The sequence below is a fragment of the Oryzias latipes genome, chromosome 3 (genome assembly GCF_053564925.1).
Source record: "Oryzias latipes strain Hd-rR chromosome 3, Olatipes_Hd-rR_3.1".
Taxonomy (NCBI): Eukaryota; Metazoa; Chordata; class Actinopteri; order Beloniformes; family Adrianichthyidae; genus Oryzias; species Oryzias latipes.
In genome coordinates, this window is record NC_136239.1 from 5,995,480 (window position 1) to 6,012,280 (window position 16,801).

General features: G+C 43.6%; 1 protein-coding gene across 2 annotated transcripts in view; it reads right to left on the bottom strand.

The window, feature by feature from the left end:
- The window catches only part of serinc4 (serine incorporator 4), a 37,752-nt gene extending 21,817 nt beyond the window's left edge, over nucleotides 1-15,935 (bottom strand). Inside the window, exon 1 of one of the 2 annotated variants that reach the window (XM_023951918.2) lies at nucleotides 15,725-15,935. In XM_023951918.2, coding sequence (XP_023807686.1) covers nucleotides 15,725-15,751 — 27 coding nt within the window. In that variant the 5' untranslated portion in view covers nucleotides 15,752-15,935. Of the gene's footprint in view, nucleotides 1-10,295; nucleotides 10,621-15,724 lie in introns of those variants that run through there. The other variant, XM_023951917.2, reaches the window with a different exon arrangement.
- Between the last annotated feature and the right edge of the window lie 866 nt (nucleotides 15,936-16,801).

Genomic DNA, 16,801 nt, shown 5'->3' on the forward strand with positions numbered 1-16,801 from the left:
TGTGACTATTGTGTCATCAAGAATGAAAGGAAAGGTGAAGAAGACTGTGATGAGAGCAGCCATGTTGTTGGTTTAGAGACTCTGATGCAGAGATAGGAAGCAGAGCTGGAGACAGCAGAGATGAAGATGCTGAGATTCTGTTTGGGACCAGGATGGATCAGAAATGAATCCATGCAGAGAAACTAGATCTGCCAGTTTCTTTATCTACATGTGAGTTCATGTAGATAAAGACATGGACATGGGACCTGGTATCAGGAAGTAAGACGACTCCATCTCTTAGGCACTGCCTTTCTCTCCTTATGATCATTTCATGATGTCATCCAAGAGTCGGCCTCGGCAGCGTCTCTGCGTTTCTCCCATGAAAACAAACAACATCCAAACTTTTGCAAAGATAGATGTGTTTATTGTGCATTTAAAAGGAAAGAATTCAGCCAATCACTGCTAGGTCCATGGAGAAAGTGGGTGTTTGTCTGGCGGTGGTGCTGACAGTGCAGACTCTTCCTGGAAGGGGCTGTTCCCCACTTTGTGATGTCACAAGGTGAAGACCCACTTGTTTTTGTGGATTGGGAGGGGCTGGTACTCAGAGAGCAGGTATTTAGAGGAATGTTCAGAAATGCGTGAACGAATCAAAATACTGCTTTAAGGTTGTTTATAGTGAGTGATTAATAATATAAAACACTAAAAAGCTCAAAGAAGTAGATTTTGAATGGTATAGGCCCCTTTAGACTACTGTTTGGTTTAAGTCATAGTCCAACTGTCTCCAAATCTCCGACTACACAGTACCCACTACAAAACAAGATTATCACTAGCAAATATCTTTGTTAAACAAACTTGAACATTCACTTATATTGTCAATGGAAAAGAAATTCAAGAATGCTTTAAAAGCAGAGTGGAAATCGAAGCTTCATACTGATTGGTTTGGATTTCAGGTGATTTATTAAGGCACAACTGGACTTCCCCATCATCAACATATGCCTTAATTGAGCTGCAGCTCCTTTTGAAGTGACTGTAATGTTATTTTCCTTCATAATGTTTTCTGTGTTTTGAAAGGTCTTGTCTCTGGATTGAGTTGCATTATTGCAGATACTGGCAGGTGATCACTGCCATCCTTTAGTTGTTTTCCCCACATTTAAACTGGCAACCGTATTTGTAAAATATTATCCATGTGACACCACATGTGTTGTTACCTGAGTCAGACTAAATATGTTGGCAATATAAAAAAAAAAATATTATATATATTAATATATATATTAAAAATGTGTTGTTACCTGAGTCAATGTGTTAGCCATAACTGCCTTACAGGTGGATACGGGCTGCCTGAGGGTGATAAATGGGCAAGCCTCTACAGGGCACATAGATGGTCTGCACAAAATGTTATGGTCGTTGACCACTCTTTGAGCCCACGAGGCGAAAATGTTGTGCATTCTGCAGGTATGCTGCAGGCGTTGTAGTGGATACTTAAGCAACACATAAGGATAAGTAGAAGTAAAGTAGTTAGATGGAGGTGTGTCCTACAGATTTCTCATTTTCTTCAACCCCCTGAACGCTGTGCACTGCACAGGGAGCCCAGTAGTGTTCAAGTAGAAGGTGTGCCCCCCCTGTGCATGTCTTGCTTTCAGCCTGACTGTTAGAAATGAGGGAGTTAGACAATCAGAGCGTACATTTTGGGTGCATCTTACAGGCACTTCCATATCAAGTGTGTGCAGCACTGGGCGCACTCAGTAAGGAGCCAGTCTTCCCACCACTAACAACTTGAGAGCTTTGTAAAGGGCTTCATATGACAGCATCACCCGTACGTCACAGGTACATGTAACTGACACTTTCCTTACAAATGTATCGTGAAACAACCACGCACGACAATGGTTTGTTCCATTTTCATGATGTCCCCCACAAGGGAACTGCAAGACTCACCTGCGCTCTTCTTAAGATAGAGTCCCTCCTATCTAGGCCTGGACAACCCAAAAACCCACAGCAACCGTACGAGTCAACCACTGAACCGGTGCGTGAGACTAAAGGCTGATTTTCATCCACCTCATTAATCATATCGAACAGTTAAACTTACCGTGCATCATATCTGGACCACTACCTGCACCCCGTTACAGAGACACAAAATTCTCTCGAATCCCTCGGCTCCATATCTGGTTAAAAATGTACTGCCACTCCTTAAACATCCAGTCCATTGACAATTTCACCACATTTTGTAGTAGACCAAACCTTTTGACAACAGAGATGTGATATTTAATAAACCACTTTTGTTTTGGTTTTCTCTATGATTTTCCATTTTTAAGCTGCGTTCACACTAAACGCGATTCACGGAACTAATTGGCCTTGGCCGCCTCTCCTTAGGCTGCTCACCGCCTGTCCAAAAAAGTGTTCATAAGCTTGATGCCCCGGCCAGCTGTGGGAGGAGCTACTTGGAGCGGTGTCTGAGTTTATGTCATTTACAATGCATGAAAGACACGGATGGTGATGGTGATTTTTTTAACATCACTGGTTTTATAAAGCAAGAGACCTCTGTGAGAACGGTGAAGAAACGCTACTTGACTACCAAAACCAACTAAAACTATATACCGTAAATTCCGGATTACAAAGCGCACCCGATTACAAGCCGCACCCACCCATATTCACGTGTTTGACTGCTTTTATACATACACAAGCCGCGTCAGAGTACAAGCCGCGCATGTGTTAGGTGATATTGTCATCCTGACAGATCACGTCCAGCATCCCAGAGTGAGTGCAATTCATTAGCACATTGTGGGTGGTGCCAGTTTTGCCTCTGGGTCACGTATTTGAGTGTATCGACATCTGTCAAACAGCATGGACCTATATTCTGTTCACAAGTCCCTCAGTTATGGTGTTTTTATTTCATTTTTTTTTTACTTATTGACAATCTAGGTATCTAACATAAAATTACAAACAGTAACCATATAATCAACATTACATCCCTCAGTTATAATGAGGAAATTTACATCCGCGATTCCACATTTCCCATGAGTCTTAGGGGCTAAAGGCGGGGCCAACGCCCGGCTCGCCATTCTGTTGTACGTGTTTAAGAATGAGCAAGTAGCAGCAGTGCATGGAGGGGTGAACGGGTACAGCTCTCCTTCCGCTTGTGTCGCAGCAGCGTTATGGGAGTAACAGGGCTGGTTAGAAAACACAACGGTAAAATAAAGCAGCGGCGACTGAAAAGCGCGCGCCTCAGCGCGATACGCGCGCCTCAGTGCGGCGCGTGCGTCAGAATTCAGAAGCCTCTGCGCTCCGCTCCCGCCCCGCGCGCTCCTTGTTTCCCCTACCTATCTACTCCGACACCTCTGGCCAGGGCGGCTTCAAGGAGGAGCACTTCGTCCCCGTTGCGCCGGTGGATGGAGCAAATCGTTTCTGTGCAAAGCAATCGGACTTAATACTGTACGTTTTGTGTATGAGGGGCGGGTGCGTTGTTACGTGTGGGAGCCTTCAGACTGCCATCGGCCCCGCAGCTCAATCAGCAGGAGAAGATGTCTCCAGCTCACACGGAGGCTGTGAGTTTTTCAAAGCAAAATTCCGCTTTTACGGTTTCCTTAGAAACCGTAAATGGAGTGTAAATTCACTCCATGCGCTGTTCTCTCCGTCACGCAGCAAACCGGCTTTTCCAAACCCGTTGGTGACGGTGGACTTTTTTACGCTGCTTTTAACGATTGCTTTTAACTTGAAAGCTTCATCATATTGTAGCGGCGATCACGTGCATGTTGGGTCTAATGGCCCCAAAGGATTCTGGGATGCGGCCGGGCATGCGTGTTTCGTTTTGTTGAACCATGACTGAAGTGTCTAAGACCTGAAGTCTAGTCCATGCTGTTTGGCTGCTAAGAGGTGTGTTGAATAAAAATGCCTTGTGCTTGGTGTTAGATAGAGAATTCAAACTATTCACTGAGTTCGAATCGGCCGCCAATTAAATCCATAAATTAGCCGCGTCACTGAATAAGCCGCAAGGCTGTAAGCGCAGGAAAAAAGTAGCGTCTTGTAGTCCGGAAATTACGGTAATCAAACCGTAAAACAGACCAGAAATTCATATTTTGCTAACATCATTTCTGTAAATAAAAATAACCCCAGAGTCCTCTTCACCACAGTTGAATCTTTAATCAACTCAAATGCGAACAAAAACACAATGCCAGCCTCCGCCTCATTGTGTGAGGACTTTGCAGACCACTTCAGGAGCAAGATTGATTCTGTCAGAGTGAACATCATAAAAGGACAGAAAAGCCTTTTTATTGGCAATGTTGGCTTGATTTTACCTGAGGAAGCACTGGGCAGTTTTGACCTGGTTGAAGCTGCAACACTTGGTCGAGTTTTCTCCCAAGTTAATCCAACAACTTGTTTTTTAGACCCCATCCCTACATCACTTTTTAAAACCTTTTACGGGTCTTTTGAGAGTGAGATTTTAAATATCATGAACTCCTCTCTACAGACGGGTATTTTTCCTGCTGCCTTTAAAACGGCAGTGGTGAAACCGTTACTCAAGAAAACTAATCAGTTTTTAATAACTACAGACCTGTGTCCAACTTGCCATTTTTAAGTAAGGTTTTAGAAAAACTTGTTTTTATTCAGCTAAACGAGTTTCTCTTACAAAACAACATTTTTGAGATAAACCAGTCTGGCTTTAGGACGAGCCACAGCACAGAGACAGCCTTGTTAAAAATTGGTAATGATCTCAGGTGTGCCTTGGATTCAGGTCAGATCTCAGCACTAGTTCTGTTAGATCTAAGTGCAGCATTTGATACTGTTGATCACCTGATCCTTGTAAACAGACTTAAAAGTCTTGGTCTTTCAGGGACTGTTCTCAAGTGGTTCGAGTCGTATCTCATGGAGAGAAGCTTTATGGTAAGCATGGACACATATTTTTCCGGGGTCCATGAAATTAATTGTGGTGTGCCTCAAGGTTCCATCCTGGGCCCCTTGCTTTTTAACATTTACATGCTTCCTCTGGGGAATGTCATCAGGAGCCACAACATCAGTTTTCATAGCTATGCTGATGATACCCAGCTGTACATAGCTATGTCTCCTGATGACACAAGACCAATAGAAGCACTTTTTAACTGTATTTTAGATGTGAAATTATGGATGGCAAATAATTTTCTGCAGCTCAACCAGGAAAAAACTGAAATTTTAGTTATTGGTCCTGAGGCCAAGAGAGAGAAACAGTTTCTGAAGCTACAGGAACTTTCCTTAAGTCATTCGGAAGCAGTCAGAAACCTGGGTGTTATCTTTGACTCTAAGCTGACTTTTATCCCCCATATAAAACAGGTGGTTAAAACTGGTTTTTATCATCTCAAAAATCTGGCTAGAGTCCGCCCACTACTCTCTCTTGCTAAAATGGAGATGCTAATGCATGCTTTTATCATGAGTGAAATTGATTACTGTAACGCCCTGCTTGCTGGTCTTCCAAAAACAAATATTAGGAACCTTCAGCTTCTCCAGAACTCTGCTGCACGAGTTCTTACAAAGACCAGGAGGCGGGCTCACATCACCCCAATTTTAAAATCCCTGCATTGCTTCAGTATTGATTTAAAGATACTTTTAACAGTTTTTAATGTCTTAACGGTCTTGCGCCTTCTTATTTATCAGATCTTTTAGTAAGATATGAACCCTCGCGGACCCTGAGATCCTCTGGCACTGGTCTGTTAACCATTCCAACTGTAAAAACTAAAACCTATGGAGAAGCTGCATTTCAGCACTATGGTCCCCGCTTATGGAACAGTCTGCCAGAGGGCCTGAGAGCCGCAGAGAGCATTGATGCTTATAAGAAAAGGCTCAAGACCCATCTTTTTAACCTGGCTTTTAGCTAATTTTTATTTATTATTTATTTATTTTACTACTTTTATTTATTTATTCAGTTATTTATCTATATGTATTTTCTATTTTTATTTTATTTCTTTATCCATTTTATCTTGTTTTATGAACTTGAACCTGATTTTTAACGTGTTATTTTAATTAACCTTATTTCAATGTTTTATCGTTTTTATCAATATGTTTACTTTTTGATTCTCATTTTTATTCATTTTTATTTCCGGTGCTTCCTCAGCTGGAACCTCTCCCTCTGGGACGGCTGCTGTTCAGCCACTGCGGCTCTGGGTGGGGACCTGCATCACCGCTTAGCTGTGGTGGAGTGGTCCCCGCCTGTGATGTTGCATTTGGCTGTCTATGTGGCTGTTCACAGAGGGGGAGGTTCCAATTATTAGCATTTCCAGCATCCTGTTTTTGTGCTCAGCATATGTTTTACAGCCTATTTTTCATTGTCATTTCCCATCAGTTAGAGAGTGGGAGGTGTGAAAGGCGTGGGGGGCTAGGTACGGGGAGGGGGGCCCTATTATTTATTTATTTATTAATGCTTGCTTGTTTTTATATTTTGTTGTTTTAATGTAAAGCACTTTGTGTTATATTTTTATATGAAAAGTGCTTTATAAATAAAGTTTGATTTGATTTGATTTGATTTGATCAGGTTTATTTATTACGAAGAGCTCTATAAAAACATAGGTATTCACGTCTCCATGTCTGTACCACAAGCTTCACTCCCACTTTAACCCTTGTGCTATCCTAGGCACTTTAACATTGGGAGTTGGGTCATCTAGACCCACTAGACCAGTGTTTTTCAACCAGTGTGCCGCGGCACACTTGTGTGCCGTGGGAGATGGTCAAGTGTGCCGTGGAAAATTGCCCTCATTAACTGATCTAAAAACATTTAACATCTCCAGGAAATCAGCTCTTTGTTCATTCAAACAGGCCCTGATAAAACACTGAGAAGTTAAGAATATGAAATATCATAAAATTATTTTTTCTTTGTGTTTATATGATTCTATTAAAGACACTTTGATAAGAATCACGGTCCTGCAATTTAGCTGCAGCTATAACTGTGTAAGGAAAAGTCCCGCCCCTTTAACTGTCTCCACCAATCATTCTTGAAGGCTTAATCACATGTCATCAGTCTGACCAATCAGAAGTGGTTAAAGTATTCACTTCCTTGTTTCGATTTAGCGCAAAAAAGTCTCTCAGTTCCAACAAAAATACCAGCTAAAGCTCGTCTTTAGCGGTGTAGCTTTCCACAGAATCTGGTATCAGACTGTGGAACAAGTGAACAAAACAATGAAGCTCAAAGACGCTGGTCTTTCTGCGGTCGGCGCATTAACGGCACTACATCTCCCATGATGCATTAAAGTGACTGTCTTAGCGCACAATGAGTCTCTCCTCTTAACGTCTTAAAACAACGAACACACATCAAACAGTTTTTGAATCTTGACTTAATTTTTAATACATCTTTTAGTAAAAAACAGCTGCAGCTTCCAGCTTTTTCTGCAACAATTATCACAAAAATGCACGTGAGATTGCAGAGGGGCTGTAGATCAATACAGACTATGAGCTTTTTCTTTTTTTTTCTTTTATTTATCTTTTTTTTGGATGCTGGTGTGCCGCGGGATTTTTGTCAAGGTTAAAGTGTGCCGTGGCTCAAAAAAGGTTGAAAAACACTGCACTAGACAGTGCTCTGAACCTTTTTTCTTCAATGATTTGTGATCTTCACTGGTGTCCATGGATTACATGAAATCTTTCCACCTTTATCCACCTTTGTCATGGTAGGGAGAACACGTCAATGGAAGGGTGGGGTCATCTAAGATAGCACAAGGGTTATAGATGCCTCTTCCGCAGTGTTATGTTCAAGCCTTCAAACTCTGACCAAGTTTGAAGGCTCTCAGTCTCTGACCGAGACCGAGGATCCCGCCATCCGCTGATTGAACGAATTGTCTTTATTGTAAAATGTTTGCGCATCATTACAAATTTTTAGTTTTCTGCATGTTTGGTTTAATTTTGTTATCTTCAAAACGTTCATGCTTGTGAGAGTTGAGAGGAATGATTGGAATTGTGATGTCTTCTGTCAATTGTCAGATTTAGCAAAGACAGGAAGCGACGTATGGTTTGCGCATGCTGGTCATGCAATGAAACCGATGGAGTTCTGTGTACAGATCAGGTGGTGTCAAGAATTTCTCGCCACATGTAAAATATCAGAAACTTTGGCGTTTCATGGCTGCCATTTTTTGAACGAGCACAAAGATAACTGAGCTGAGTGAGCGAACCTTACAGCTGCGCAAGGATTTGTAAGGTTAACCGCATGCTAATACATGCTTCCTGTACTTTGAGTTGTATAGTAGCTCTGTCTCAGGCTAACTAAAGTGTACATGTATATTTACCTAATAAAGTGATTTTCACATGAGAAAAAACCTATAGCTTTCTTTACTTACTTTCTTTCCTTGTTCTTTATTCTTCGTTAACATTTTAATCCACGTTACATCCACTGTTTTTCTTCCAGTAAAGCCTCTAATAAATGAAAGTCCCGCCCCGCTGCGTCACCGGATTTGACATACAAATTTCGGCCTATCAGATCAACCAGAAAGGTTACCGCCACCAAGTGACAAACACACCCCTTGAACATTTCTCGAAACTCAGCGAGCATGCAGCGAGAGTGCAGCGGGCAACAGTGCAGTTGTAAAATGCGGGATTGCTCGTTTGGCATTTCGTTTGCGCGGCTGTAAGGTTCACTCACTCAGTTCCTGAATCCACTCACTCAGTTATCTTTGCGCTCGTTCAATTAATGGCAGCCATGGAACGCCATTAGAAACTGTCACTCAGTTGAAGCGAAAAAACGTGAATTTTTAATCTGTAACATACATCCCATGTTGGTCCACTGACTGTAAAAGAGAACTGGACTGCGTGACCTCTCCCCCCCAACGTTCCAACGTACCCGCTGGTTCCAAGAAGCCAAAATCACATAGACTTCTATAGAGAAATAAACAACTGTAACTCAGTCATTCTATTGGTCAGAATAACCATTCTTGATCTGATACCTTTTTTAACATGTTTTTGATAATCCTCTTTTTTTTCTGGAAATTTTTTCTTCATCCCAAAATATTCAAGTCATAAACTGATCAATCAGATGCCTTAATAAAAGTAGATGGTTTCTCGCTGAACGTTTGATTGACAGATTCTTTTTAGTCTTATTTCAGAGGAAGGGGCTCGGCCTTCCTACCAGCTCACTCCGTCTTGTCTTTAGAGGCTGCCTTAGAAGCCCAGACCAAATACTACTTACTGACGATTTCTGGTTCCAACTTGGCGCCGTCCGTGTTGCCAAAAAATGGCCACTGAATTGACTTCATTTGGTTGGAACTGAAAGTAGGCCATTTTCTGTAGATGACGTCACACTCGCTCCAGTTCTCAGATTCAATGTATCGGTCACAAAACAACAATGAAACCACCGCTGATATAAATGTTAGGATAATAGAAAAACACAGCAGTGTCGTCACCACTAAATGCTTAACACAACAGCTCTTAATGATGATAATCTGATTGTGTGGTTGATCATAGGCACAAGTGTGATTAGCTTTGAGAGTAACAAGAATGTGTTGCTGTTCAAGTGTTTGATAGAAACACAGTGCTGTTAAGTAACTCAAGTGGATGAGAGTATTGTTGTGTAAGTTACTGCTATACATGACGGAGTACTTGTAGTTTAAAACTAATCACTTAGTTTACAAACACATTGTCTGGTAGTTGTCCTTTCACTACAGGACTTCTGCGTTACTTTCTTTGTAAAACTTAAAGAACGTCCGGCCGGCAGCGGAGGGAGCGATGCCGCTCCGGCTCTGTGTCTGTCGTCCAGCCAGCCGCCCAGAGTAAAAATCACCTCGCTATAGTCAATGGAAGCATCAATGATGCAATGGAAAATGTAGTTTATTATTGCTCTAAACCAGAAATGTGAAGGTATCTGCTGTAAATCCAAGTATTGCTCACATCCGTGTTAATGAGTGACTCATCACGTGAATAATTATTTCATGGGAACGACGGAATTTTTTTTTTTAACCATGTCAGGTCACGGGCTCCGTATTTTACAGTGTTCAAGAGCAACACAACAAGTGTGTTTGTCTGTCACAAGTGATTAACAGTTCTGTAGTCAGTTCAGTTTGCAGAACAAGTATTTCAGTCATCATCAAGGAATGCTGTGTGTCTGAAACTAACACATGCTTTAGAGTGACACACTGAGTTTGTGTAATGAACTCAGTGTGTTTTGGAGTACAGCACCACAAGAATTGTCATGTAGGACACAAGTAAATGGAACCACTGAAGCTTCTCGTATCATCTCTAAACAACCAGCAGACATCTTCCGCTCTGCTGAACAAACACAGCAAGTTTTTCTTTTTCTTCCTCCAAAGACTTGAAGCACCCCCCCCACACACACACACATATCCACAAAAATCAGTGAGTCTCTGACTTAAAGCTCTCACCTGATAGGCCACCATGTTCAGGAAGTAGCTGTAGACACTGGTGCGGCTCATCTCCTGCGTGGCGGACATGCCGCCCCCCCCGCAGCGCTTCTCCTCGGCCAGCACGCCCCTACATTTGGCCATGAACCTTCAGCTTTTGTCTCAGAGTTGGAGCAAACACGCCATCCTCGCAGCAGCACTCCCAGTGGTCCACAGTGGTCCTCCTCAGGCTGGATTAAATGAAGGCTTCCCACAGCCGAGCCCCCCCAGCATGAGCCCCAGTTCAGCCGCTCTCAGTCCAGCCTGGTGGGGGACAGTGCTTCGCTGTCAGGCGCTGCCAGAAGAGAGGGAGCGGTGGCGCTTCATCCCTCCCCCTGTTTTGCTCAGATTAGGGATAGAGACTGCGAGGGGAGGGGGGGGGGGATCAGGTCAACTTGGACAGCCTGTCCCATCTGTGCGTCCCTTCCCTCCCTCCCCCTCTCCCCAGGGCTGCACGCAGCACAATGGGATTAGGCAACAGTTGTTTCAATCCGAGTTCTAAGGATGAAGTTTTGCTGCCTTCCTTGACCCCTGCAGGTCTGGCCACAGCTGCCCCCCCCCCCCCCCCCCCCCCAAACACACATGTGTTTCCATAGAAAAAACCCTGAACCACAGAAGCAAACTTTGAAAATGCTCTCAGGGACAACATGTGAACCTGCATCCAAGTTCTCCACTGAAGAAGCATCCACCAGGTCTGACCACTGGGGGGCCTGCAGGTCTGGTTTTTGAGTCAGCCGCTGCTCATCCTGTGTCAGTCTAAAGCTCTTTGATCACAGCCTGACAAATGTCCTCCCTACTCTCTGGACACATCTGTTGAGTTCAGGAACAATGAGATGGTGGACTCTGATCTGGTCTGGTCTCCAGAACTGAAACATTGACTGTGGAACTGCAGCGGAGAGCTGAGGATGTGTGACAGTCCGATCAGATCTGGGTCAGTGTACATAATCCCATCGCAGCTCAGCCCTCAGGATGACCTTCACCTTCCAGCAGCACTTCGGATCCTGTGTTATCTGTGCGGCTGCCCTGACAAATGCCTTCCCACTCTGTTAGTCCTCATGAAGTTCGTGAGTTATTTCATCAGGATCTGCTACGTCTAAAACACCAAGACCTCATCCTCCTGGAATAACACTGACATACACCAATACATTATTGCAGAATATTTTCAGTGACGAGTTTAAAGCCAATCACACATTTTGAACGCAGGCCTTCTTCATTTCAGAAGTGCAGCGTGACATCATGTCCTGCAGAAATGTCCGAACAGCACCATCCCCTCATGTGGTAAGTCTGCAGCAGTCCATCAGGAAAACATGAACGCTAATGGTTGAAAGTCTTTAGGGGACACTCGTGCAAGCTTTTGTGTTGATGTGTGCGACTGAGGTCAGCAGACAGGTTTTCAATACAGAAAATGTTATCTGACAAAAAAACGGCGGCGAGCTGCAAACTGTCAAAGAAGCAAGGTCGGCCCGGGGCGCGCTCATCTAAGAGGCTTGGAGCTACAAACCCAGTGAGAGCAGACTCCCCCGCCGCTGGAAGGATTAGTCTGAATCGGACGGACAGCATCACAGCTGACGTCCATAACTACAACCAAGCCAGCTGAGCCTGTGACGGGCAGTGATGGCGGTCTGGAAGCAGACGCTTCAATGGGACAGAACACAACTGAAGAGCAACATCATCCAGACCGACTCACACATAGTGGAAAACTATCCAAACGGAGAGCAGACGCAGACAAACGCAGCTAAAAGGCAAAAAATCTAACACAAATAAATGCAGAACCATAACAAGAGACACGGATAAAAATGAGTTCAAATACAAAAATGCTGACACACAACAGCAACAGTGATGCTACACAACCACACACTTTCAAATCAAACTCAACCAACATGGTTGTTTCTACACAAAACACACAGTCACCAACCAAAACATGAGCAATTTTCTGAATCAATAATGACACTAAATTATAAAAAGTGTGAATGCTTTGAGCTGAATGTGGTCACTCAAGAGGCGGAACCTTTTTGCTTAACCCTTGTGCTATCTTAGATGACCCCCCCCTTACATTAACGTGTTCTCCCTACCATGACAAAGGTGGATAAAGGTGGAAAGATTTCATGTAATCCATGGACACCAGTGAAGATCACAAATCATTGAAGAAAAAAGGTTCAGAGCACTGTCTAGTGGGTCTAGATGACCCAACTCCCAATGTTAAAGTGCCTAGGATAGCACAAAGGTTAAACTGCTGTAGGAATTTTCCTATAGTACTAATAAATGATATGTGGAAAGAAGTAACTTTTAAATGGGTGTTAACATGTAATAAAGAGAAATCTTTTGAAAAATGCAAAAATATATCCAAAAAGCTTGTAGTAATCATGAATCTGTTCTACTCTAGAAATATCTGTGTGCATATTCCATTGTAAGCATGAAGTTACGTTCACACCAAACGTGATTTGTGTGGTAGCGGCATCCAGTTTCTATGTTGAGCCGATCTACAGAAGTGATATACTGTACGTAAACACAACAGACACACAAAAATCGCCAAGAAACATGACAAGCATTCTAAAAAACAATTTTACGTACACATATTCCATGACATTTGAACCAGATTCTTCTCGCTGGGAGGTGAGAGCGCTAACCACCGCGCCAGCGTGCAGCCTGTGTATGAATTCCTCTCTAGATATAAAGATCTGTTTAAAGGAAGTGCAATTTGTCACTGCGCCGTTGGTTTGTACGGCGCTCTGAGTTCAGCAGAGGAAGAGCTTAGTTTTCACAATTCAGATCAATTTCACATAAAGACTTTATGCTAAAATGTAGAGTGATGGATAACTTCTGAGCTTTACAAAACTGACAGAAGAATTGTGATCAGACTTGGAAACAGTGTCGGCAGTTGTCTGCAGTCTATCGTGCTGCAGCTGCAGTTTCTGCCTCACAGACACACTGGACACACTTCACTGCTTATTAAAGCTATTTTTGCACCAAACTTGATTCAGTTCCCAGCAAATTCCCGTCCAACACCTATGTTTGGACCAACATCAAATTTGCTGAATGCTCATCCAAATGAGATTGAGGGTCGTGTTGGAGAATCTGAATGCATGGAGGGTCGCCATAAACTTTTGTTTTCTGTTGTTTCTTTTAAAAATCATTATGTTCCTTTTAATGTTGCATATCTTTGCAGTTTACTTCTTTTTAGTTCTCTTTAGCTGAAGCCACCAGGTTTTTTTTTTTTTCTCCAGACATGAAGTTGAAGGACTTTAGTACTTCTTCCTCGACAAACCTCCTCTTCATCCCTCCTGTTGCATACTGTGTTGAAGTTTACGTCGCTGTTTTACAGATTAATGTGTCATCTGCCGAGCCATGCAAGTCAATCTCAGATTAGTAGGTTTATCTCAAATTTACTTCAAAATACGGGAAAGTCTCTGCAAATAACAATACATATTTTGGAAAAATCTTGGATGCCAATCTCTCTGGAAGATGCTGGATTATCAGACCAGAGCATTCTATCTATTCACCATGGCAACCATCCTTTTTTTTCTTTAGATGGTCAAGCAGCTGAGCAAACAGATGCCAGCTGAAGGGCTCTTGGACAGATGCTACTGCGGGGGCCACCTTGTTTCAGTGACTTCAACCTGATGCTCCTATTAAAGTTTAACAGCCCACAGTGTTGCATTGAACGACTGCTGTTGTGGATTTCTGTGTTTTATGAATGACGTGTTCTTGTGGACTAAAGCGGTTTGTGGAGTGGATGTGAATGAAGTCTTCCGCTCTCGTTCCTGGAACATCTCTGTGGACGGTTGGTGGGCTGCAGACCACATGGTCCCTGCGGTCATCACGTGCTTCTGCTGGCGGTCCAGTCAACAGCATTCCAGGGGGCCCGTTCACTCTCAGATAATTGCTGTTGCCTTGTGAGAGCGGAGGAAGAGGAGAACGTGCCTCAGAGAACAAAGGACAGAAAAGCGCGGCTGCAAATGTCTGAGAGCGCTCCGTGTCTGCTGCAGCAGGATTGTGCAATGACAGAGGGCTGCAGTCCAAGTTCACGGGTCCTGATGGGCTTCCTGAAGACAGCCTGTCTCAGGTTTGGAGCAGAGCAGCTTTCAGCGACCAGCGCCTCTGCTGGTGCTCACAGAAATCACATCCACTCATGCACAGGAGTCCATGCTGTGGTTCCTCCTGCTGCGCTGTGGTCATGGTGGGGTTTGAGGAATACAGATGCTTTAGGTGTTGAGGGAATCTGGCTTAATGTTAACTGCTGATCCCAACAAACACTGACCCCCCCCCACACACACACACGCACACACACACACTCTCACAATCGTGTGTCTCACGGTGGTGAGCATCTCTGCCAAACTAACTGACTGAAGTAACAATAGAGCCTCATGGACTGGACCATCACCGAGGGGTGAGGTCACTTTTAAAGTAGAATGAAATCTGATGCTAATTTAAATTGGATTTACTTTTAATTTGAAATTTCTACGTTATTTTTAGGAATGGTTTACAGTCGTCGTTGTTGGGATGCAGAATTCCCGACGAGGACGACGTTTTATTCAAATTTCAGTCAGACAACTCTCACAGAAGAATATCTTTTTCACAACATCTTTAGGTTGGAATTCACAACTTCGCTTTGGCATAAGGCTCCGTTCAATTCCTTGAGATAATTCTTTTTTCCTTAGACTTTCGGGTAACAAAACCCCGTAACGGAGCCCACAGGTGGAAGCCGGGGAGGAGGGAGAGGCGAAGAATGAGGGCTGAATGTAAGAGAGAATGAACAATTGTACACCTGACTTAAATAGGACGCTGAGCAGGTGAGTTAATAGACTGACCCGCCCTAGGGGAGTAATCTGTAAACACTGCAGAGTGTGCCTGCCCAAAATGCGACGAGTCGCAATTTTTAGATTTCCTAGATCCTTAATTCAATTCACCCACATTTTCAGTGTCTGCTTTGACGCTAAAAATAGAAGAAGTTCATTTTGATGTTATCCAATGACAGTTTTTGGATCCTAACATCACCACATTGTAGAGGGAAATGAACTTCCATATGATAACTGTTCTTTGCATGAGGGAGCGGTGAGCGACAGCCTCAGCAAAGCTCTGGAACAATGCTGGGGTTGAATGCAGCACATTATCAGAAGAAACTGGAGGAAAACTCGCACTCTTCTGCTCGGAGGCTGTGCGTGGGACGCACTTGGACAAAACCCAAGGCCACGTCCACCTGTCACTGGTTCCAACAGAACAAAGTGAAGGTTCTGGAGTGGTCAAACTGAGTTTGGCTGAAGGAAGATCAGATCTACATTCATCTTCAGCAGCATTCAGAGCTATTTGGAGCTTGTAGGTGGAAAGGTGTAAACTCAGATTGTTCACATCTTCTTTGGGTTTGGGGGAGTTCATCTGAAATGCTGAGTAGAACCTGAACAGGCGTGTCTCACCTGAGCTCGACACCAGTGCCTTGTCATGGTGTCCTCCACACTGCCAGGCAACCGTCAGTCGTACAGAAGGATGAAGGGGTTGGTGTGACCACAGCAGCTCCTCTCCGGACCCCGTGCCATTCCTCCGGCCCCCCCACGAGTCTGCTGAGGGACCTGGGCTCTGCACTGCTCCCCTCTTTCCAGTAATCTTGTTAGTCTGAGGAGTGATGGAGCTAAGGAACACAGATGCCTGAAAGAGTGTGGAGACAGGAAATCTGAGGCTGAAGCTCGAGTAAACCTCTTACATGCCACAGGAATAGAAGCAGGAGGAGGGATCGGGGGGGGGGGGGGGGGGGGGGGGGCTGTAATCCTGTGACTTTTCCCTTCTTAAAGCAAAACAACAAAAACAGACTATTTTTAACATGTCAATTTACCTGCATGTTCATATATGGATTGTTTGCATTTCTGTTTGCTTGTTTTTATCTGATCTTCATTTTTTTGTTGTCGTCTTCATTTGACCATGGGTTAATTTGAGGTTAATTTATTTAACAGGTGTAAAGCATAGGACGCCATCCTGACCACAGGTTGGTGTTTAGAGAACAAAACGTCTGCAAGAAAGTATGCACAGTCACTTTGAAAACACACAAAGGTTTATGTAAATGTAAATTTTCTTATGCCATGTTCTGCATTCAAGTTCATGGTGTTTTTCACCTTTCAGCATGTCCCTTCATGGTCGCCACAATGAATCAGCTTTTACTTATCCACACAGGCCCCAAGTCTGGATCAGGTTTTCCTGCAGAAACACTGAGATCAGTTCTGACTTCTCCTCCCTGAGGAAGGTTGGAAGAAATGTTCCTGTCTGCATCCATCCCTTTGTGTGAAAACAGTGAACAAATGGAATGACTTTTTGAGAATTCAAGATTGATGTGTCCAACATGGAGGTCATATTGCTATTTCTGATGCAAAGAAAGAGTTGTTTATGCATATTTACAGCAGAGTAAAATACATTTTCTAAAACCTCTGAGGTCTTTCTCATGCAATGGTAGGGGAGTGGATCGCTGTCCCCACAGTGCAGGGGGTAAGACTCTGACGTGCGGT